The sequence below is a fragment of the Seriola aureovittata genome, chromosome 9, assembly GCF_021018895.1.
Source record: "Seriola aureovittata isolate HTS-2021-v1 ecotype China chromosome 9, ASM2101889v1, whole genome shotgun sequence".
In the NCBI taxonomy this organism is placed as follows: Eukaryota; Metazoa; Chordata; class Actinopteri; order Carangiformes; family Carangidae; genus Seriola; species Seriola aureovittata.
Window position 1 is genome coordinate 18,820,451 of NC_079372.1, and position 24,744 is coordinate 18,845,194.

At 41.3% G+C, this 24,744-nt stretch overlaps 2 protein-coding genes across 2 annotated transcripts; one reads left to right on the forward strand and one right to left on the reverse strand.

Moving 5' to 3' along the window:
* The first annotated feature begins 184 nt into the window (after positions 1–184).
* On the forward strand, positions 185–4,171 carry zgpat (zinc finger, CCCH-type with G patch domain). The gene is made up of 7 exons (XM_056383859.1): positions 185–336; positions 719–1,385; positions 1,797–1,930; positions 2,138–2,302; positions 2,533–2,655; positions 2,840–3,251; positions 3,702–4,171. The coding sequence occupies exons 2-7, from the start codon at positions 775–777 to the stop codon at positions 3,838–3,840; spliced, it is 1,584 nt and encodes a 527-aa protein (XP_056239834.1). The 5' UTR covers positions 185–336; positions 719–774; the 3' UTR covers positions 3,841–4,171.
* A 4,639-nt stretch (positions 4,172–8,810) lies between these two features.
* On the reverse strand, positions 8,811–22,611 carry chrna4b (cholinergic receptor, nicotinic, alpha 4b). The gene is made up of 6 exons (XM_056386034.1): positions 22,216–22,611; positions 19,254–19,405; positions 18,312–18,356; positions 18,113–18,222; positions 14,330–15,767; positions 8,811–11,859 (listed from the first exon to the last, which is right to left on the reverse strand). The coding sequence occupies exons 1-6, from the start codon at positions 22,265–22,267 to the stop codon at positions 11,734–11,736; spliced, it is 1,923 nt and encodes a 640-aa protein (XP_056242009.1). The 5' UTR covers positions 22,268–22,611; the 3' UTR covers positions 8,811–11,733.
* Positions 22,612–24,744: the final 2,133 nt, after the last annotated feature.

Consider the following 24,744-nt stretch of genomic DNA (forward strand, 5'->3'; position numbering starts at 1 on the left):
TTTGTTCGGAAAAACTACCATATATATTTTGATGATATTACGAAAAACTATGCTCTTGGCATAATTTTCGAAATTAGTTTCACACCAGCAAGCTGCATTTAGTTAGCTATCAAAACCACTCAGTCTGAAGATATTAGTTTTATTTTGAAAGAAAAGACAATTCACAACAGAAGACCAATTTTCACTCACTTCCGCTAGCTTGATACATTTGTGGCTGTGTTGTTCTAGTGTGTACCTGTTTGTAGCTTTTTGAATGATTTATTTTCTAAACGTAGCAAACGCTTCTCACTCATTCATCGATGCAGTGGATATCACACAGCTGGTCTAATTAAGAAGGTAAAGCTAGCGTTGTTATAATCACTTGCAAAAGCTTAAAGACGGCTAACATTTAGCTAACACTAGCTCTGACGTATAGCTAGCCGGGTTAGTGATTCATAGCTAGGTTAAAGTTGATGGTACCTAATCACGATACAGATGCATTACGAGAAAAGCTCTTCCTTAACATACAGTCAGTCCCCGAAGTACATTAAAATGGAAAACATTTCCAAAACTCAGTTAAAATGTCTGGCAGTTTACATGCTATTATAAGGCCATTAAAGTATGACAATTCTGATTATCCTGTGATGAATTCAGCTCTATCAGCCCATGTACTACACCTCCTCTGCTGAGGTCTGTTTCCCTAAATTCACTTTAAATCCTCCACCTTCCTTTTCCTCAGATATCTTGGTGGCTTGATGCTGTCTATTCCTGACCTGCCTGGTCCCAAGTGTAGGTATGGATGAAGAAACCCTTGAGGCAGCCATTGCTACCTATGGTGCCCAGTTGCAGCAGGTAGAGACAGCTCTGTCCGCTGGCTTGGACCCCTCCCAGCAGTCAGACTTGCTCAAATTAAAAGAGGACCTTTGTCAACTGATAGAGCTCACTGAGTCAAGCCTGGTGTCTGTCAAAAAGAGTCGGCTATTGGCCAGCCTCGAGGACAGCAATGGCCTCCAGTCATACACTTCAGAGGCAGCAACTGACACGAGCCGTGCAAACGGCAGTTTGAACACTGAGTTTGCTGCTTTTTACTCTGAGCTGGGGGAGTCTTCAGGTAGTAGCTCTGATACAAGAGACAGGGGCAATGAGGGGGATGGTGGAGTAGAGGATGAAGGGGAGGAGGAGGAAGAGGAAGATGAGGAAGATGCACTCAGTGGTACTAGAGTAAGAGCACCCTACAGAACAACATGGGGAACACTGGAGTATCACAATGCTATGGTGGTGGGGGCAGAACCACCAGATGGAGAAGAGGCACAAGTAAGAGTACTCTATGTCTACCCCACCCAGAAGTCTATGAAACCTTGTCCATTCTATCTAGAGGACAAATGTCGCTTCCTGGATAATTGCAGGTAAAAAATACCAATGTTTTTTTTTGTTTGTTTTTTACATTTACATCTGTGAAAGGTTGTTGTATTAAGGTTACGTGTTCATATCTGCCTTCTGTGTAATAGCACATGTAATCCAGCAAGTGTCACCCATTATCCACATTATGTAGGTGTTTCCTGACCATAGCTAGGACAACAGTCAAAAAATGCTTTAAAGTGTTGTTTTCTTTGCACCTTTTATCTGTTAAAATTTTCACTTCATGTCAAGTTTTTGTGTCTGTTTCTGAGGTTTTTCTTCCCAAAGAATAAATTACTAGGGATGTATTTTGTAGTTGTAGCTTCAGTCAGTTGAATCCCTTAATTATTTACTGTATAATTGACTTTGATCTTCCGAGTACGTGGAGTATTTTCTAAGATATTTTCCCTTTACTTAAGATTTTCTCACGGTGAAGTGGTGTATGTGTCAGAGCTCAGAGAGTTCGTTGAGTGTGACCTCAGTAATCTTGAAGAAGGCTCGTCCTGCTTGGCTCGACACGAGGACGGCATCTGGTACCCAGCAAAAATCAAAGGTATTCCACTTACAGGGCCAGTTTTTGACGAGGTATTCCACAGTGACAGGTTTGGCAGTAAAATAAACTTAAGTTGTGTCAACTGAAAATCATTAGCAAGTCTTCTGATTCCAATTACACAGTATAACAAAAACAACCAAGACAATAATAGATGAAATGATTCCAGTTCGTATGTTTTGCTGACTCAAATGCTTTCTCTCACTGTAGATATAGACAGTGGTTTCTACACTGTCAAGTTTGACTCACTTCTGATGAAAGACGCTGTCGTAGAGGCTGATGGTGTTATTCCGCCTTTGAGAGAGGACGACCCGCTCTCCTCTGACTCTGACCTGGACGACACAGTAGATGGAGATGATGTGGCCTATGCAAAAGGTGTGTCTGAATATGTGTTGCCATTGCCAGATCAATAATGGAGTTAGTATGTGACATTTTGCAAAAGACAAGCTGTGACCCGCGTGTAGTTCCATACAACCGTGGTGGAAAATTGTAATCTTCCGTTGCTTAATGGCCTCCTATTCTGTCAAACATGCCAATAAAAAGTAATTTCTTCCTTACAAAGTTACTGACCGTTTCTACTTTTATTTTCACTTCTTACCCAACAGTTATGGACTCTGCTGTAGAACCCACAGTTTTGTTAAATACTGTTGAATTTGGTGGCTGGGAGGCACATACCAGAGGTATCGGATCCAAGCTCATGATCAAAATGGGCTATGAATATGGGAAAGGTAAGTGTAATTGTGCCATAGCTACATTAACCTCATTTTATGTAAAGTCACAACGTCCATAGTCATTCTGAAATTAATGACTTCAAAAATAAATTTTTCTGTACCAGTGTTGTGTCTTTTTGCTGTTTATAAAACATACAGTCATGTGTTCCTCTTCCTCACTCTGTCTCTTTTGTCTTCTCAGGCTTAGGAAAGATGCAGGAGGGTCGAGTAGAGCCAGTCACGGCAGTGGTCCTACCCAAAGGTCAGTCTCTGGACCAGTGTGCCGAGTTAACCCAGAGACGCACCCAGAGCAAGGCCGCAAAGGACGGCAAACCAACGGGCCGCCCAAAGAAACGCAGAAAGCCTCGGGTTGCCAAAGGGGGGCGCCACACTGTCTTTGACTTTCTCAACCACAAGCTGGGAGGCAAGAGCACCGGTTCTGCTGAGGGGGGTGCTGCTGCGCCATCAGCAGGGACTGGAGTGGAGGCTTACAGGGGAGGGGAAAGCACAAAGAGGAATCTGAATGTGAAGCTGTTCCAGGCTGCTGAGCGGGTGTCCCAGACAGAGAGGGAGATCCAGAAACTGACTGAGTCACTCAGCAGGCACACAGGCAGGTTAGTACCAAGTTCAGCATATGTTTATATTTTGCTAATAAGACTTCCCTGAATGAACCAGGGTGTCATTAGTAAGCCGTTAATTGCAGTGGAACCTCAGCTCCTTGTCTCTCCACAGATGCTCAGCAGCTGTTATCTCCTCCATGGACATATTAGCAACAATAGCAAACCATGTTCACACATATGTATGTAAATGCTTACACAACAATAATTTATTGTAAAATATGAGCACTAGTTGCGATGATGTTCCTGTCAAACAAAACGGTTATTAATTGGATTTCACAAATAAGGAGGACTGTGGGGGATGTGTGAAAATGCTAATAAGGTGTGAAGCGTGGAAGTTAGACACTTGTTTCCGCGGCCAACTTGTTCTGGAAAATGCAGGCGAAGCCAACTTGTCTCCTCGTCTTTCCCCACTTCCTAATCTATTTGTTGTTTGTGTGTGCAAAGGGGCACATCCACAGTGAAGCAGCTGGAAGAGAGGCTGTCAGCGGCCCGCCGGCTGCTGGCCCAGCAGAAAGCCCAGGAACTGTCCATCCAGAGAGAGCACAGGAAGGCTGACACACACAAGAAGATGACTGAGTTTTAAGCTGAGTTCTCTCAAACACTTGGTGGATAAAGGGAAGCGCTGCTTGCCTGAAATTAACTTTTGTCCTTTGCCTGTTGTCAGTTACTTGCTCCACTGCATTTTAAGGCATTTTTTTTTTTGTATTTTTTCCCACCACATTATGGATTTGAGCTGGCGGTGGAGCCCACTTTATGCAGAATGGATCATTTCTGTTTCCCATGTATTTTTCATGGACTGGAGAAGTGTTCTGTTCAGTTTTAAATTGTACAGTTCACAGATTTTTATTTGTAATGAACATTTTGTATTAGTGTATATTTCCATCACTAAAAGACCATGTGTTTGGAGAAGCCACTGTGCATTTTCCTCTCTTTTTTACCCATACACCTTAACACAACTAAACTCCACTGTAAAAGCATGTTTACCACAGAATATTTAATGTTACACTTTTCTGGGAGAGGTTTCAATCATTCTGGCCAGAGGCTGCTCTGACGGTGAGTGCGGTACACCTTGACTTGGATGTCGAATGGTTTTAAAGATACAACCTTGGGAGTTGGTAGACCTTTACAGAGTTTTGAAGTGAAGCCCCTCCATTCGCCCACACCTTTTACCGGCTCATACACAGCATCTTTGAAGCTACGACCATAACCTCTCTATTAAATAATGAATTCAGGGAGCAGCTTGTCTGCACAGAGATCGGACACTGTAGGCGGTGGACGGGGTCGGGCAGTGGCTGCATCCACCTTGCTGCCTTTCAGACTCTCAAGTAAAGGTTGAAGTCGTGACGTTGGGTAGCTTCGGATGAGGTCTTCATCCTTTTTATGCTATCCTTCATGAGATTTTTTTAAATCTGAAATTGACGTGACATAATAACAGAGCAACATTTTTAAAAAGAAAAGAGAACTCTAGTATTTCCTGCCTGCATTCAACCGTTTTTAATGACTACATCCACAAGAATCAAGCCAGCAAAAAAAAAAGAAAAAGAAATACAGAAGTTTAGTGAGAGCTGGAGTCCATGAAAGACAGCTAGAAAACCAGAAACCAACAGCATGTGGCAGTGATTGTGTTTTCCCTAAGGGGGAAGTGATAATAAATACCTCATGTTAAAGCAATAAGAACAGCAGAGAGATACAGTGCACTTTGGGAGACGTCCATGAAGTCTCTGGCTGGACTGCGGCGGAGCAGAGGGCAGCCGCACATGCAGAACTCACAAACCCTCCACTCGGTACCCCGAGGGAAAGCCCACTCACGCTCTGATCTGTTGAGTGGCAGCACTTTTAGATTGCTAGTGACTGGAGGGATCAGACTGAATTTGCTGATCGTTGGGGAAAAATGGTGAAATGCGCCATGTGTGTTGATTTAATAGGATCCCTCGGGGGGTCTGTACTTCACGCTTTACCCCATTTATGAGCCTCGGGTCTAGGGGGTATTGCTGCCCAGCCACTAGCAGATTTGTGTTTGTGTGTGTGACAGTGTTCAGGTCCAGGTGTGTACACACTCCTCCTGCAGACATCTGTCTCATGTATGGATTCAGACTGGCCTGTTAGGGGAGTCTTAGCTGCTAACTGGCACTTCATCAGAGCCTGGATTATGTGATTAAGGATGTGTGATAGGAGAATTGATTGGGAGGCCACCATGGCAGATGTCTTACGAATTCATGCTGTTGAACTAGGGGCTGCCAGGCTAAAGGGGTTGGCCTCTGGATGTGTGGAGCATGGTAAGCTGTCTAATGGTGTTTACATGGCTCTCTCTGGTACAAATTTGCATCTGATATCTACACACAGCATCGTCTCGTTGTGAAAATTGTGTTTACTATCCACCGATTTTCCTGTCATGTAGAGTGCCCTCGGAAAGTCGTAAACGCCTTCACTTTTTTCATATTTTGCTCTGTTGTAGACAAAATGTGAAAAAGGTTTTGATGAAACAAACTCAAATCATAATCACTGAGCAGCTTTCTCAGTTTGTTCAGTTGTCATGGAGATGGATCCGTTGACAGTTGCTGTTGCTGTTATGATTTCACACTTTGTCCTCAAAGTGATAGCTCACAAGCTAAGCGTGAAAGATCATTCTTGATCTTGGAAGTGGTGGTTAGAACAATCTTTATCAGCAGAGATTAGTGTGTTAGCATATGCTAACATTTGTGCTTAATACTAAGGCAAGGAGACGGATGGGAGTGTCATTCTTTTTGCAGACAAAAGTGTTTGACAAGTGAAGTTTTTGACTTGACAGCGGTAGATGGAAAATAACAGGATTACCGAAGTTGTGACGGTTCATCCCAAGCAGAACATGAATGTCTGTGCAAAGTCTAATGGAGTTGTTGAGACATTCCCTTCAAAGCAGAAAAGCACAGCATCATGATGGCATTAGAGGAAACGTCAGGGCATCACTGAAGTCAGCAGAATACTTCTTCTGAGAACCATGAATGTCTGTACAAAATTATGTGTCAATCCATATGTTAAAGGTTAAAATATTTCACAGAGTGAAAACTAGAGGAAGAATCTGGGGACCATGAATGTCTGTACAACACATCCAGTAGTTGAGAGAAAATTGAAATTAAAATTGTCATGTAGGACACATCAGCTGGTTAATAGTGGAAACGTTAAAGCATTTTGATATTCTCAGAGTCTTGGGCCACATTCGTGTGTGGAAATGAATCAGAATGGACTTTTATCTAAACACACTGAGATTGTTCAGGTCATTATAATTCGCTTGGAGTGTTCTTCTTCTCCCCCTCAGTGGTGTTTGCCAGCTAACGGAGATTGGAAAAGCGCTAGTGGAGCACTGCCAAGGGCTACAGGCACCTGCACCTGCCCGGGCTGATCTTAAAGCCCCAGAGCTGAGTTCCAAGTCTCGGCCCCAACCTCAACAGACCCTCCAGCTTGAATTTTTATTTCTGTCGTCTTGTCTGTTTTCTCCCATTGCACACAGCAATTTGAGCTCATGCAGTAGATTAGGAATATGGGTAAAGTTACACATGCTGGTTGGTTTGAGTGTAAACAGGAAATAAGTAAATATCAAACACAGTTCCCTCCTTACATGTGATCTCAGACACAGTTTTTCAGTTAAAATTTTCACCCTTTTTACTTTCAGATTTCTGTTTACAGTGATTTGTCATTTTGTTATTGGAAAAAACTGGTTTATTAACACATGAATTTGCCAGTCATCTCTTGACTGCACTTTCATAATAGAAGCACGATGTTCTTTGCCCAGTTGGCTTTGAATCTTGGATGCAGATGCTGTTCTCCCACAAAAAAAAAAAAAAAAAATGTTGGCTTGACACACAGGGCTTTCAAATCGTGACTTTTGCTTTAAATGAGAGTGACTTTGTGGAGATATCGCCATCGCGCTCGATGGACGTGTATGTGGGCGTGTGAGGGACTGTAGCAATAACAGAAGAGTTTGGAGGGCGGTGGCTTTTGTTTAACACCTGTCTGACCTTTTGATTACATTTTTATTTGTAAAGCTAATAATAAATATACCTGCTCTACTCTACCATACACGTCAGAAAGGAAAGTCTAACAGTCGTAGCAAGAGGAACTAAGGAGCTAATCCCATATATAAACATATGATAGATAGATAGATAGATAGATACTTTATTTATTTATTTATACTGTACATATGCATCTACTGCCTTCCTCTTAAATATAGACGTTTCTTTGTTATATGTTTTGTATATACATACATACATTCTAAATTTACGTAGATTTCCCTGCATGATATAAAATTAGTATTTCTGCAATTGAAAATGTATATATTTGAAAGTGAAAATATATTGTATGTATGTTAAAGAAAAGCAAATGAATATGGCGGTGAAACTATATGTGCATTATGTGAAAGGCCCAGAATGAACTATGGCTTGCACATACAGTGCATATTTAGCTGTACAGATCGATAGATAGTCTTCTACATAGTTTATCAGGAAGAAGCTAGCAGTATTACCATAAGCTTCATCAATCTAATCACTGGATTTAGCCAGTGTTATTAAATTACAACACCTCTCATTGTGTGAATTAATTAGTTAATCCCTGGCCCATGTATCTGCAAAGACAATCACTTAATTGAAATTAGCAATGAAGGTCAATTTTTTTTATCAAGGTAAATTTAATAGTTATTTATAATGTGATATTTAGCTGTAATAAATAACCGTACTCGCATGGCATTTTGCACCGCTTTCTTTAAGCAGCCATCTACCGCCTGAAGTCATTTGTAATTTGCCTTTGTACAAGTACTTAATACTGAAATTATGCATACGAAATCCCTGCTGAAAAAGCCACGTCTTATCAGTTAATGGAAATAAGTTTGTAGTTTCATAAAGACCATCCTCGCTTCATTTCAGAATTCAATAGACAATATACCAGTGTTGAGTTTCCAGAGAAAACTGGAAGGACAAATGGAAATTACTATCCGTTCATATATGGATGTGTGCATACAGACAAAAGACTAACTTCAGCTTGTCTTTCTTTGTGTTTTTAACTAATTTGCAGATGCTTGAAAAGCCAAATTGCTTCTTCATATTTCATACTATCATCCGGCATTTCTTCTGCAGATTATCTGCTGAAAATCAATGAAGATATACGCAGCACTGCAGGTATTTCACCTTGTTTACAGTGCACTGTTGCCAAATTATGCCAAATTGTCATTTTCTCCTGTCTGTGATTTTACATAATGATCAGTGGTCGGTCTTTTGCTGAGCCAGTGGAAACGCAATAGTTCGTTGGCTGAGGTCAAAATTGAGGTCATCACTTTGTGCGTTCAGGTGTAACGTTAGATGCTTTTAAATCTAATCAAATCTGGGGTGGAACATCAGGATGCAGATGTATGGGAACAGGATTAAAGTGGGAAAGAGTTGGTGACCGGCTGGTGAACAGTAATTTAATATGTTATCCATTAACAATTTCAGAGAAGATGCGGAAATCAATGACATCGCTGATCCTCAGGTGTTGCAAAGCAGTCGCACTGCAGTGTTAGTTGTTAATGCACTCCTTTTAGCACTCTTTGTTTTACAGAATGTAATGTTTTTAATGAGAGGGAAGAAAGGTACAATTTTAACTTTGTGACTACAACACATGCACATATGTACAGATATAAAAACAGACAACAGGAAATTTCCTCTTTTCATTTTCCACTAGCAGTTATTGATTGAATTTTACTGGAGAAAATGAAAGTATTACCCCAACAAATATTCATGTTACATGACTGTAGTTTCATTGTTTCAGTCTCCATCCATTCACTGATACATTTATCACTGTACTGATTGTTATTAATTTTACAAATTTATCCATCTTATACACTTGCAGCTTAATCATTATTTAAGCGGAGACCACTCTTCAGGGCAAAAATGTGAATTTTAAAAGGAAAAATGAAAAAACTCAATGATTTGATGAAGTCATTTCATACCATATTCAACCGTTTTTGGTTTTGCTTTGCTTTATTGTACATAAAATTAAATTAAAACAGAGAAATGATAAAAAAAACATATAACTGCTCAAGTGCATGGAACAAAGAAACCCAGAAAGCTTTCACATCTCACACCAGGAGAAAAAGGAAAAATAAACAAAAAAAAGCTATTCAAGACATAGGCACAGGTGAGTTTGGCACAATAAACAAAACAACTGCAACAAAGTTAATGAACCAGTAAAGCATCTAAAAAAAAAAAAAAATACAAAAAGTTAATAATATAAATACATTATGTACATATCAGACAAAAAATATCTATATATACTTTTGTACACTCTGGTTAAAATAATGTAAAATGTAAGGGGCATTTAAAATAAAACTTAAAATAAATTCTGAAAATATTATTTAGACAGAAAATAATACAAATAAATACAACATAACCATTGTGAAATCAGCGGTTTTGTGGATTGTAAAGTGAAACAAATGCTGAATAATTACAGTTTAGATCAGTTTCGCAACCTTTTTAGTACAAATTGTTAATTAAAACACTGTATTGGCTGTTACCCAATCAGTGCAGACAGAGTGTGTTTGTGAGCTTTTACAGTACCAGAGCAACAACTATTTGAATGTTACCTGATTTTGTGATGGAAACTCAACAAGAGTCTGCTGCTATGCCAGTGGTTGTGTGAGGCTGCACACCTAATATCAGCATGCTAACATAGTACCAATAACAATGTTATCATGCTCATGTTTAGCACGAATAATGTTTAACATGTTCATGATCTCAGCTTAGCATATTGGCATACCAATTTATTTATTTATTTATTTTTTATTGTTTTTATTTTATTTTTTATTATTTGAATTTAAACCAAAGTGCTGGACAAATTAAAATTACATTACAGTTCATCCTGAGAGCAGATATTGAAAAGACCCATTAAGCAAAAGCTGCAAAAGTCAGGTCCGTATCAAAGTTACGGGAAAGTGACGTTATTAAAGGACCAGTAGGATTTAGTGACACCTAGTGGTGAGGTTGAAATCTGCACTCTCACAACTGAACACAAACACAAAAGACCCTTCCTTGGTTTGTCCGTTCAGGGCTACAGTAAAAACATGGTGGTGCAACATGGCGGGCTCTGTGGAAGAGGACCCGCTCCCTCTGTAGATGTGAAGGGCTCATTCTGAGCGAACGCAAACACAATTCTAAGTTTCAGGTGATTTTACACTAGTGAAAACATAATTATGAATATTATATTCCACTAATTCCTACTCATTTGTCCTTTAGCAGCATCGTGGAGCTATTCAATTATAAAGTCTTAAAATCAACCTCAGGTATGATAATAATAACATTAATAATGAATTCTCTTTGTGGTAGAAAGTGTCCGCTGCAATTTTTCAACATCAAAAAAAATGTGATACCTTGGTAACTGGTGTCTTACACTAATGGTGTTATTAACATTTCCCATAAACACCGTCACTTCTGTGCCTGTTGGCATCGACTTCATCATCACTCTCTCTCTCTCTCCCTCCACTCTCCGCCTTAGCCAGAAACTTTCAAATCATTTAGTGCATCAAGAACATCTCTCTTTTGTGTTTCACACCGTAAAAGCCGTTAGATTTCCTGTCAGATCTGATGTTCACAATGCAGTGCATGTCATTATTTAAGATTTAAATGCAAATTTCACCTTTGACTTTTAATAGCAATGCCAAAGTTGAACAATTATGACCTAAAAAAAATCATGTTTGACACACACACAAAAAAAGAAACTCAGACCATTCATCCCACTTATATTCTACTCATTTATCGAGCAATAGAAAGAACTAAATGTGTCCTTGCCTTTTTTTTTGAAGTGGCTGAGGTTGATGTGCAGCCAGAGAGAGTGACTTTAAATCCTTGTTAACACCAAAGTGCTGTGGGAGTACCAAAGAGAATGGCTGGAGGAAATATTGAATACGCGTGTTTCTTTAACTGCTAGGATTAGAGAATCACAGTGATGTCTGTGTCCTTGCCTGAGCAGTGACCATTCCCTCCCAGCACAGAATTCTGCCCGGAAACATCATCATTTCATGAATATTTGTCACCTGTTGCCCAGACGCTGTAACACTGACACCAAACTTTACATGGTCTCATAATAAATAGCTCACAATGCTTCGGCCGTCCTGTGGTGTCATCCGCCGTTATAAACAGGTCAAAGTCCGTTCTTCATTGTTTTTCGTGAAGGTGACAGCTTGAGCGATTCAGCTCGATGTCAAAATCGAGTGGTGCGGAAGGATATTTCCACCGTTGGCCTTTTGCCCTCATAAAAAATTTATATGCCCACTGGAATCAAAGATAGATATTTCATCTCGTTTCTCCACGAGTAACCTTCTGATAACCCCGGGGTAGGGGCGAGGAATGTGACTTGTAGCTCCTTTGAAAAATAGAAAATAAGAAGATAAATGATAAACTTTTTTTTTTCTTACAATATAACGCAGCGTGTCCTCCTGTCAGAGTTATTGACTTTTTCCTTGATGGCGATGATTCTAAATCATTCCAGCCAGCCAAGGAGGAAGAAAGAGTCCCACAGATCCCAGTATACACACCAGTACAAACATCCAGAGGAATATCCTGTCGATGACCATGGCCACATACTTCCAGTCCTCCTTCACCTAGCAGAGAGGAGAAACAGCAGAGAGGGACATTTCAAATTTCACACCACACCACCTTTCATTTTACCAGCTGTCACTTTTTACCCTTGATTGATTTCTCTCGAATGGCTGATTTTTTCATTATGAGGCAGCTATCTCCTAAATGTCAGTCAATCCCTGCTTGTTTCTCTTATGAAAAATTCAAGGTCAAATAACTGAGGTCCCATTGTTTCAAAGACAGGCCTTCTCCAGCTAGAGATAGATGGAGCATTGTAGTATTGACACTGACTGATGTCAGTGAATACGATAACTTCCACCACTTGTTTTAGAATAGTTGCACATATTTTTTAACTTCTCCTCCCATTGCAATGAGAAACCCTTTTTTTTGCAGAGACAAAGAATCAGTGCTTAAACAGGTTTTGCTGCTTCGCAATTTCCCAATCAAATTACATTTTCACTGATAAAGCCGAGTTATGTCACCTTTGTACATGGTCAAAACTAAAGAGCAGCAGTATGCCACACGAACAGGCAACATGAGGTAAACTGTCACTGTCTTACGGTCATTTATTCTAGAAAATAATTTATCCATTAGCTGCCATTTATCCCTTTGAGGGTTGCAGGGGGGGCTGAAGCCAATCCCAGCTGACACCGGGCGAGGGTGGGGTACAACCCTGGACAGGTCGCCAGTCACCAATTAACCTAACCTTCATGTTTTTGAACTGTGGGAATTTGAATTAATAAAATAAGCCATGACATGAATATAATTTTACCACTATCTTGTTATGCCTCATGTCTCCGGCTCTGGCGACTTGTTTTCGGGTTGTCCGTCTGTCCCATTCTCATGGAAACGATATCTCAGTAACGCCTCGACGTAACTTCTTTAATTTTTAAAGTATATTTTTTTGGGGCTTTTGTGCCTTTATTGGACAGGATAGTGGAGAGAGACAGGAAATGGGGAGGCAGAGAGAGGGGGAATGACATGCAGTAAAGGCCGTCCGATGCGGGACTCGAACCGCGGCCAACTGCAGCGAGGACTGTAGCCTCTACACATGGGGCGCCTGCTTAGACCACTACGCCACACGACGCCCCAACTTCTTTAATTTTGACACAAACATTCACTTGGACTAAAGATTGTACTGATTAGATTTTGGTGACTAAAGGTTAAAGGTCAAGGTCACGATGTTCTTGCAAAACGTGATTTTGGCCTTTTGAACACAATATTTCAAGAATTCTTCGAAGGAATCCCTTCACATTTGGTGCAAACATTCACTTGGACTCAAGGATGAATTTATTAGATTTTGGTGGTCAAAGGTCACGGAGAAGTCTGAGTGGTGGAGGTAGACAACCACAAGGCGGTAATTCTAGTTTTTGTTGTTGAAAGAGAAGAGTGACTTGTTACTTAAGGTTCTGATATACTTGCTGGCCCCAATCTGCCCGTAGAGGACTTTTTAAAACTTGAGGTGCACAAAAAGTATACAGGAAGATGTGTTTAAACAAATTCAAAATAACTTGATAAAAAAGATGCTGAATTCACTACCTGTGGAATGCCATAGTTAACCCACTATCCACACAAGCTCCAGCAGTTAACAACCCTGCCCATGATTCTTCCTTTTTGTTTTACCTGCTTTATGACCATGAACAGGATTGAAACCTGGTTTGACATGTTCTGTTCGTTAGCTATGCTCTGCTGCCTCACTTGGGTAAAGCCCTTTGAATTTGAGTGAAACCGAAGCTAATGTTACGAGGCAGTCGTGTTTTACTCAGTTGTAAGTCGGATGGCTGTTGGATCAAAGGGCACAGCTTGTTGTGCTTGTACACTGAGAATTTTGAATTTGAACAGACAATTACTGTGCAAATATTCAATTTTGGTAGCTTGAATTTGGAATAAAAAATATACAGCCCTATTGGTTATTTGTGCTGAAGGGATTTTATTTGTATCCAGAAGTAGGGGAGACGAAGGATAGTTGTAACACAGGTCAGTTGTTACACTTCCAGTTTCTCCAATTTGGAACAAGTTAAGTTTTTTTTAACTTCATTTATTCTTGTTATAGAATTTCCTTCTCTGTGGTTAAACTCTTCGAGCTTAAATCATGTTTATCGTGTGTCTATGTAGATGCTGTTCACTTTAAGTTAAGCTGGGTAAGTTGTAACAACAACACAGACACATTATATTTTACATTTCGACCCCAGGATATGTTACAAGTAACCCAGACTATTGGGTGAAATGTAACATTTAACTTCCAGCGTTTGAAACATAACCATGCATTTTCTGTTTGTGTTGCAGAGATAACATCTACACCATTTAATAACAGACACTTGTAAATAGTTTGCCTTACATTTTGTAGGCCCTGCTTAAAAGACCTCCAAGATACAGACAGAAATGTTATAACCATCCCCGGTCTCCCCTACTGAGTGATCTGAAAAAGCACACTGAGTAATGAGGCACTCTGAGACTTTACTGGTAACTTGAAAAAAAACTCTGTTAACTCACTGAAAAGTCTGCATCCTCTGCCCGGAGATGATCAGCGATGTACTGAACTCCCTCGATGGCCCGTTGCATAGCTGGGGAAATGGTTGCAACCATGGTGTCCTGTTGTGTACTTGCATCTTTCATGGACTCTGCTGAGAAGGTTTCTGCTAGGTGATCTACAGGGGGTTGTTTCTTCACCCGCCCTGTGATCCCGATGAACCCGGGCCCTTCGTCATGCAGACAGCAGTACTGGAAGCTGCGGGAGCGACAGCAATGCTCAGCTCTCTGAGGAAGCTCCTTCTGTTGGTCACACATTTGCTCTACACTGAGGGAGCGGCCGTTCGGGGCCAGCGAATTTGGCTCTTCCCTTGACAGGCTGCGAAGTGGGCCCAGTGGCAAAGACGGGGGCAAGGACAACTGGGAACAAGACGAGGCCGCGGAGTTGTGTCCTCGTAAGGTTTGTTTGTCTGAGAGAACCGAATACTGACCGGATGTGGGCCGGCAAAAGATGTTGGCCTTTAGTGGGTGATCTCCCTGGGTGTGGTCCTGAAGGGGGGAGGATGGCGGAGAAGGTGAGCAAACAAGGATGCTTGGACTGTCGGACGGAGTCTTTGGGAGTGCATTCTCTACCTGTCTCAACTGTCTCAGTCCTGTCTCTAACCCCGCCCAGAAGGCCTGAGAGTTGCCTGTTGCCGATATCGTGGTTGGACGGTGCATCATCTCGATAAGCTTCTTGCAGTGCTGCTTTGCGGTGCCTGGCGGACGCTTCATGAAGAGGACTCGAGGCACCCAGTCCAAGAACACCCTCCGCACCCAGTGAGGCATGCCATGGGTTTGTGGTGAGCGGTGATGCACATTTAACACGAAGACTGTAATTATGATAGAGAGTGTGACAAAAACCATGGTGAACAGTAGGTATTCACCGATCAGTGGAATCACCAGCGATGTAGACGGTATGATCTCTGTGATCAGCAGGAGGAACACGGTTAGAGACAGTAACACTGAGATACACAAGGTAATCTTCTCTCCACATTGCGACGGTAAATAAAACACCAGCACAGTCAAACAGGAGATGAGCAGACAAGGGATGATGAGGTTAATAGTGTAGAACAACGGAAGCCTCCGGATGATGAAGTAGTAAGTGATGTCTGCATAGATCTCTGTGCAGCACTCGTACTTCTTGGTATTGTACTTGCCCACTGCGTTCATGATAACCCACTCGCCGCTCTCCCAGTAGTCCATCTGGTCCACGTCACTGTCCATGCTGATCAGATCGATCTTGGCGCGGTCATAGGTCCACGAGCCGAACTTCATCTTGCAGCTTTGCTGGTCAAAAGGGAAGAAGGTAACATCTATGCTGCACGAAGACTTATAAATCGCTGGTGGCATCCACTTTATCCGACCGTCGTGGAACAGGTGCGCCTTTGTAAGGTGAGTCACCGCGAAGTCGCCGTCGGCACTGAAGATGAGGAATAGGACATAAAAGGGGGAGAAAGATGGAAACACATTAATCGTTTATACTGTACTTTTTTGCCTTCATCAAAAGTTTAAGACTTTATTTCTGGGCAATTTCTCAAAGCAATGAATCTATTTAGATTGAATTAGGTCCATTTCCTAGCTTTTTCTTGGAGCTTCGATCTCACAGTTGTCCTAAGTTTTCTCTATTTCCATTCGTGTTTTCCTTGAGGTAGTGGGTTGGTTGTGATTGTCGCTTCAGTTATTGTTGTATTTACAAGACAAAAGGTTATTATATGTCCTCTGAGCAGCGCTACATCCTCAAGGCAGATTGGAGGCTACAGTGAGTCAGTGTCCGAAAGTGACAAGATGGGCTAGTTAGTTAGTGTGCTAACTTCAGTAGAAGAAAAGACGAGATAGAGACAGGAGTTAACATTGGCGTTGCTCTCCACTGCTGAAGTTTGATGCTGAACTCAGATTGTTTCCTCCAGACTGGTAAGTACAAAATTACCTATGTAGCACCTTACAAATAGGCTACCTTTAAGATTAGTGCAATAAACAGTTATCATTTCACCCGAGGTCATTGAGGAACTACAAGCTAAAAATTAAAGTGGTATTTTTATTTGAATGATCAGTTGACCAACATGAAAATTCAGATTTTTTTTATATAGTGTTAAAAGCAAACAAAATGACGCTTCACTTATTTTCTTTCAAAAAAAAAGAACTTTTTAAATAAAATAACTAATTTGGGAATTATTTACTTATTCTAATTTTTGTTCTCTTCCCTCCGTCATTCCCCCTCTACTCATATTAGCTCAAATTCTTCTAAGAAGCTTTATTTGTTAATGTACGTATGCCGACGACACTCACATTTATCTGTGTCACCAAGCAAAAACTAAATGATTGGGTGCATTCCCTATGACGAAATAATGATAAAGCCAAAGTAATTGTTTTTGGTGGCACAGAAGAAACACTGGAAGTCAGTGCTCTAATCCAGCAGTGACAGCCTCCTCTGTCTCTCTCCTTTCTCCTCTGTCTCTACTTGATCTGATTAATCTCTGTTGTGCGTACCAAACCTCTCACATCATTCCAGCGCTGTCATTACACACCTGAGCACCACTCATTACTTCCTGCCTCAGCCTCATCATCTGACCCAGTCATCTGCCCACCTATAGTTGCAATTAGCCTCAGTACATACAGAGAATATCTATCAGTCACTCTGTGGTGGATCATGTGACTTCATTCTGCTCTGCCTGTATCTGTCTGTCTGACATATTCCTCTGGATTCCTTTCTAATCATTAAATGTAAGCCTGTTTTGAAGACCACTGAAGGGAGACATACGTCACTTGGCATCACGGCCAATGCAGTTGCCCTTTAGTCTGATCCCTAAATCTTAGCGTAGTCATAGATACAGATGTAAATTTTAATCACCACATCAAAACAAAGTCAGAACCACCATCTCAAAATCTTTATGTCCAAATAAGAAGCCTTGCCTAAAAGTTTGACTATTTAGAAAAAAAAAACTCTTTACAGACTTCAGCTCATTCAGAAGTCTACTGCTCAAGTCTTTACAAAGTCGAAACCAGCTGAGCATATCACTTCACCTCTCAAATCTCTGCTCCCAGTCTGTCAAAGATTTTAAAGTCCAGCTACTCAACTTTTTTTTTTTTTTTAAATCAGAAAGTGGGTTAGGATCAGAAAACTTAAACTAAAAATTTACTTCATGTCATTTTGTTGTTTTAGTCTCAGTGTCTTATGTCGACACCTTTGGAATACCCAGTTAATGAAATGTGCCTGACAAATGAAATTACCATGACATGCCTTGACGTCTGAGTTCCCACAAATGAATGACTGAGAAAAAGCACGATCATGTCTGTGTAACGACGTGTGAATTCTGTCTTGCCCGTTTCTGATACGGTTTCTCAGTATTTGCCAATTTCCCCTTGTCTAGAGTGAAAATAAACACACATCTACTTGAGTCACTCGCACTGGACGTGTTTTATCTGATGCCCTTTGAATCACGACCAGTTACATTTCATCTTCTAATGTATTGCTTTGTATGGGGTACCAAGCTTTGTTTGTACGCGGATCCATTAAGGCTGACCTTGTTCACATTTATTTCAGCTGAATTACATTACGACATTGGCACAGGACAAAATTTGGCACAACGGCAGAATCTTCATGTTTTCTCTCCAGCCATACCATCTGTTGGAATTGGATCATCACAATCTGAACATTAGTTGCCGTAGGATTTCTTTTTTTTTTTTTTTTTTACGCCTTGAAAATGGCCACAACTAAAATCTCAGCAACCGCTTTATGCAACATGAAAACATTATACAAATCCTCACTTGTTGTACAGGACAATGTCAGGCCTCCAGATGATCTCTGAGGGGATACGGATGGAGGTGACATTTTCGTATTCCTCCGGGTTCCAGCGGAGTTTGTAATCGTTCCATTCCTGTAGGAGAACATTATTCGTATTTACATACTGCACCTTTATATTGGACTGTATCTTTAGTATGCGTTTTGTCTCTCATCACTACATACTTGCTTGACCCACACATTTGTAGTCATCATCTGGTTCTTCTCATCCTTATTTCATGTAAACAGAAGAGAAAATTATTCCGATATTTATCATAATTTCTTTGAACATCTCTTTTTCTAGTGATTTATTTTTTGCAAAGTTGCCATGTGCACTCATGAATAAGTTATAAAACAAATCAATATACATACCCAGTATTTTTTTTTTTTAAGACTTCATGCAAAAAAAACAAAACAAACACCCTCACTGTATCTGTATCTGTTGCTTATTTGGCAAGCTGCTCTTCCTCCAGCAACATCTAAGACACAGCAGTCAGTAAAAAAAACACACTCTGTAGGAGAGGGCAACTTCGCCCAGAGCTGACTCTCCCTACCAGGCATGTGAGGCGAGCGCAGTTACCTAATTGTGTGTCAAAAACCTGGAGAATCATTTTTGCAGCAACATATTCAGTCTTAAAGCGGCACTCTGCGACATTTGCTTGGCTCCAAATGGCAGTTGGAGGTGTTTCAACTTTAGTCCACAGAAACCCTGCAACGTAAAACTCCAGACGTGCTTAAAAACTCCAATCTCCAGACAGTCTGTTGAGACCAGCTGTGTCTGGTTTGCTTTTTTTTTAGGAGACACTTTTGAATATTTACTGCCGGTGTTAGGATACTTGACACCTGAATTTAATTTGGGAAAATAATTCAATCTCTCCTGTTGTGGTTTCATTTCCGCTGATAAGTGATCTGTATATCTAAATGTATCTCTCTTGTCTGGTGTTGGCTTTGAGCTGGCTGATATTGTGACTATAATGAATATAATACGTATAACAAAAAGGGCACAACTGGAGATGTATCATTTACACCTTGAGCCAGCACAACTTAACAATAAATCAACCCTTTAAGAAAGATGTTCAGTGTTTCTGCTGTTGGTGAAACATGACAAGGCTGTGAGGTTTTACTCACCACGTCAATAAGCTGGGCAATAGACAGTCCGAAGTGGACGAGCACTGTGTCTGAGGTGTTTTCCACGGGCCGGGAAAGCTTATTGTAATGTACAAACAGATCCTGGAGCAGCCTCTCTTCAGCATGGGCGCGAGGTCTGACTTGGTAACAAACTGAGAAAGAAATAAGGAATTAGACACAAATTAGAAAAGTGTAGCCTTTTATAGCCCCTTATATCAACTGTCGTAGTTGTGCATACTTTGCAGTGACCGTCTTTATCTTTATGACCAGCCTTTCTTTTGCGCATGTACACTATGAAATAGTAAATATAATTTCAAATGCATAATATTGAATATATTTTTCCACCATCTACAATACACTCATCTAAATTGGATTTAGCTGATGCCGCCGTAAAGAATCCACCGCTGTAGATACACAGTGTAATCTAAAGGAAGGGTGACCTCTATTATACAGGTGGCGTACGGTTACATGAGACTGTATCTGAGAGATGAGACGAATGGGGAAAGGAGGAGGGGAGGAGAGTGGGGGGGGGGGGATGAGAGAAGGAGGGAAAAAGGAGAGGAAGGATGAATCTGAATCTGAGGACATCCGTTGTGTCTCGGAACAGACGTGCTGATGGAGCGATCCATCGAGACGTCTCATCCCTCCTTCACCCCCCTCCCCAAACCCTCTTACCCTCTCTGCCACAGCCGCTCAGATGGAGCATCTCCATCCCTTCACCATCACCACCACCAAACCCCCTTTTTAGAATCAGCTCACATAGCACTGAGGATGACCTAACGAGGTCCGGGAACAATTAAAGAGACGGGGATCGTCCCGAGGCCTGTACAGTACAATGTCCTTTGTATTCCAGCCCTCTTTCCATATTCACTTAGGCTTTTCTCTGTTCTGGACACTCTGCCTCTGTGCAGGTAATTCAGTAGCACAGCAATACATCAAAGGCTGTGATTTATTTAACCGACCTAACTGATATTTCATTATGCCTGGCACTCCTGCATATCTCAATGTCTTTCTTGAATGTGGAGCATTGTATTGTTTATTATTATTTCTATTATTTATTGTGCAAAAGATTTTAAATAGCTACAGGAGCTAGAGGGCGTTTGTTTATTACCTCATTATAACACGAGCAAAGTGGTTGCACAAGAAGTTTGAAATAATTATTTACTTATATGTCCAGGGTGTACCTCACCTTCTCACCCAGTGTGAATAAAAACCCTGAAATGATAAGTGGGATAATGGATGGATGGATGTTTCAAGAGTGCTGCTGCTGATATCTGTCTATCCATCTATCTATGCTCTGCTGTTTTAACGTGAATTCTTAAAATAGGGACGCAGGTGTTGTTGTCATGCTGCTGGCCTTCCTCTCAGGTCCTCTTTACCCACTCAATCCAAGCTGATGGGCCGTCCTTCAGCTGCCTGAAAACTGGCATCCACAATTTTTAAAGGTTTGGGATCAATATCTTATTAAATGGATATAGTTTCTTCTTTTTTTTCCCCCACTGTCCTCCTACGTCCTCTCTTCCTGTTTTCCACCTGAGTCTGTTTGACATGTCCAGACGCCCGACAACCTTGAAATGTCTCTACGTTTTACAGATGAGAGGAACTGACACAGGTACCTTTGTTTCATCACATCAGCTCAGAGCGGTATCTGTTGAGCGCAGGTGATATTGAATAAAGAGGGATGCTCCGGCAGATTCTCAAGAAGCCTGGAAACTAATGGGTTTAGATGGAGGAGCTCGCAGGATATCCTGACTTTGACAGTGTGAGGGTCGGAGCAGAAAATGTGTGTGTGCAGGAGAAAGTATAACTGTTGGATTAGTTCACTTCAGTTTGGTGTGCTTTACAAGGCGTCGTGAATAGCAATGGCGCTGACTGTGGTGTTACTCTCACAATGCAGAATATTCACTTTTCAGATAGAAACTTTATTATTACTTTATTATTACCCCCCAGTTCCCCCCAGTTATCCAGTTCCTCCTCACTTAAATCATACCAATTCGTCGTTGGTCTATACCAGTGTGCTCTCACTCTTTATTTATGCAGACACTGAAAATCAAGCATGATTAATGTAAATCCAGTGGAAAAATGAAGCCAAATATCAGTTCTAGTAATGTGTTTTTGCAGGTAGTAAAGCACAACACAACAGTTTCATCCTGGTTAGTATCAGAGCTAGTGGACCCAGTTCTGTCCTCATTTGATCAATGCACTCTCATAAGCCGGTAATGTATGAGCGGGCAAATATCACCTCTTTTCTTTTTTTCATTCAAGTGAACGCTGCTCGAGAACTAGACAAAGCTTGTTACCAGGTCTCTAAGCAACCGAGGTTATTCAATGAAAGTATGGAAGTTTTCCTCTGTGTGTGTGTGTGTGTGTGTGTGTGTGTGTCCTGCTGAAGGTTGTGTGTTTTTGTCATTGATTGTATTACTAGTCTTGTCAGATTTGCTTTCAGTAAAATATCTTTCCTTTCTAATGAGTAATGGGACAAGAGCTTCACCAGGGACTGTGCAGAAATCATCATATTTCAGAATCGTATTTTACTTTACACGTTTTAACTGTCTTTTTAATATTTTCTTATTTTCTTTGGACCCTTCCGCTCACAAAAACTGCAAAACCCTCCCAGGCAAATACTCAAAATAATACATTTATGGCATAACAACATAGTGAAAATACAGTCATTCATTTTCTAAGTGAAGAGTGAAGGCACCAACTCTGTTTGTGAGTTGAGCACTGTGTATTTTCACTTCAGAATGAATTAAAAAAAAATACAATCTGAGTTGTTAAAAGTTGAAACAACCTCCACACCCTGCTCTGCAAAAAAGCAAGAAAAAAAAAAAAGACAAATACATTCCCCTCCGCTTTTCCGGATCTCCTAATCTAATCATTTTCACACAGTCCCTCACGTTGATTTAAAAAAAAAAAAAACTGAAAAAAAGAGAGGTAACAGACGAGAAGGAAAGTGATTTACCTTGTGGAGGGAGAGTGAAGAAAAGTAAGCTCAGACATTTGTACATATCCATAGTGCCTCCAGTAGGATCCAACTCTACGAGTGGACTCCTCCCCCCGTCCAACTTCTGCTGGACTTCAGACCTGATGGTCAGTCATCCCCAGAGCTGTAAATTCTGCCCTGTAACAAGCAACTCTTCAGGAGGTTCAGTTGAGGTGAAAGCAGCCAGATGGCGAGGTCGTGTCAGTCCGTGTCAGCCCTGGGCCCGGCGTTCCCCTCGGACCCATCCATCCATCTCTCTTCACTTCCTGTCCTTTGTCAGTGCGAAGGACCTCAGACCTGTGCTCCAGTTTTTCCCTCATCCAACACTTGAAAGTCCCTCCTCACTCCACTGGAGTCCTTCATCCAAGTGTGGCTTATCCCTCTCTTCTCCACCCTCCCTGTCTACATTACTCCCTCCCTCGCCTCTCATCTCCCCGCCTCCTCACCTCATCTCCCTCTCCCTCTCTCTCTCTCTCTCACGCACATACACACCTCATTTCTCTCTTTCCCTCCCACTTATTTTCTTTTCTCCCTGTTCCAGTTTTCTGTCTCTCCCTCACTTCTTAACATGAAAAACTGTGAACTTTTTTGTCAGTCTGTGTGTGTGTGTGTGTGTGTGTGTGTGTGTGTGTGTGTGTGTGTGTATGTGTGTGTGTGTGAGTGACGGAGGGAGGGAGGAAGGGAAAGAGAGAAAATGTATCTGTTGAGATTTCCTTCCCAGTATATACACTATACATGAGCAGTGCTGTGTGTGTTTGTGAGTGTGTGTTTTTACAGACTACTGAATTTGTATGGAAGGTGTGTAACATACAGCAATGTGTGCAGTGTATGTGTGTGCGTGTGTGTGTGTGTAGATGTTTGTCAAAATCCAGTCTGGTAGAAGTGCCAGTGAGTCATTGGACCCCTGGATGCTCTTCAATCTCCTGCATGCCCTGTCTCTCAGGATCACATCCTCTCCAATTCGCCCATCCCTTCATCTTACCCCCTCTTCCTTCTTCTCTTTTTAAACACCTCTGACCCTCATCTGCTGTCTTTTTTTTTTTTTTTTCCTCCATGCAATGTCTTACACACAGACAGAGTTTTCTCTTTCTTCGCGTCCTCCCTGAGCTTCGCTGCCTGTCTCCTTTACAGTGTTTGTACGTCAGCGGAGTTCGGTGCCAAGGCTGGCCATCTATTGAGATAGCTGCATTTGCCTGAGGTGTGTCTACTGTTGTTGTACATCTTTCTTTACTTTCCCTCAGCAATGCCCACATGTCATGTTTTGATGACATAAAGATAAAGAGAATAACCAGAGACACTTAAAAAAGCCTTGACTTAACAGTCATATTTACTTGAGATTGGCTGAGGCAGAAGCTGCGTTTGACTTTCTGACAGTTCTTTTGGACTGTGTTACATGATAGATTGCGGAAAAAAGAGGTCCAGGCGGAGATATATTTTGCTGCTGTAGATGTCTTTGTCAGATATGATTCTTTTCAATACACCATGAGCCCACAGAGAAAAAGCCTCCGCAGTGCACGCATTGATTTTTTCTAATCAAAGACAGGGCGCTCTTGATCCGGCGATGACTAACACCGACGTGACAGATGAAGAGATTCCTCTCACCAGTGTGCCACAAGTGCAGATGTACGTCCTTACCATCAGTGGATTGATAGATGATTATTTAGATTGGACTGCTGACAGGAGTCCAGCAGGAATTAGTAAGTGGGACAGTGCAGCAGCAGCGGGGGGGAGGGGGGATTTCACTTTCAGGAAAAGGGCAGGGTGCACAAATAGGCCAATTGCAGCCTGGTGGATGACATATACATTAGTTTATCTCACACCCACATACGAGCATGCTGTATATAGTCTCCCTCAGCTGATGAGACGGACCATCTGTGCGTTCTCGCTTTTCCAATAGCAAGGGAGTGAGGGCGGTGTTCGCCTCCTGCAGCAGCCTCCTTAATAATTCAACTTGTCCTCACGTTGGAAAGGCTTTGGTGATCCCCAGACGGACACTTTGACCTCTGCTTCAGGTGGTCGCAGCCTAAAAACACTCGCTGACCCTCTGAGGCGATGTTTTATAAGCAGCTAGGGACCTGCGTTTGTAGCCAACCTATCGTGCACTGGACTGAAAAAGGATAATCAAAATTGTAAAGCAGTCACTGAGCTCCTGCGCAATTAATATCTGGCACCAAAAATAAAGCATGAGCTGTGCAGCGTCTTGGCATTTCACAGCCCTTCAGATTCAACTAGCTAGTTTGTATTAATGTGAGGTTTGTCAATGTCATCACTTTTTTTTTTTTTTTTGTATGGACACAACTTGGTCCCCTCTTCTGCAACTTTATCATAATTATTAATTTATCATAATTATTGTTAATATGTCTTTGCTGATAAAATGTAAAGTAGCATTCAGTTTGGTGAAAAGTACATATTGAAAACTACATCATTTTAAGACTTAAAAAAAACGACTTTGGGACTTCGACAAGACTCAATAGTTAGTTGTCAGTGTCCCATTGTGGGCTTTATTGA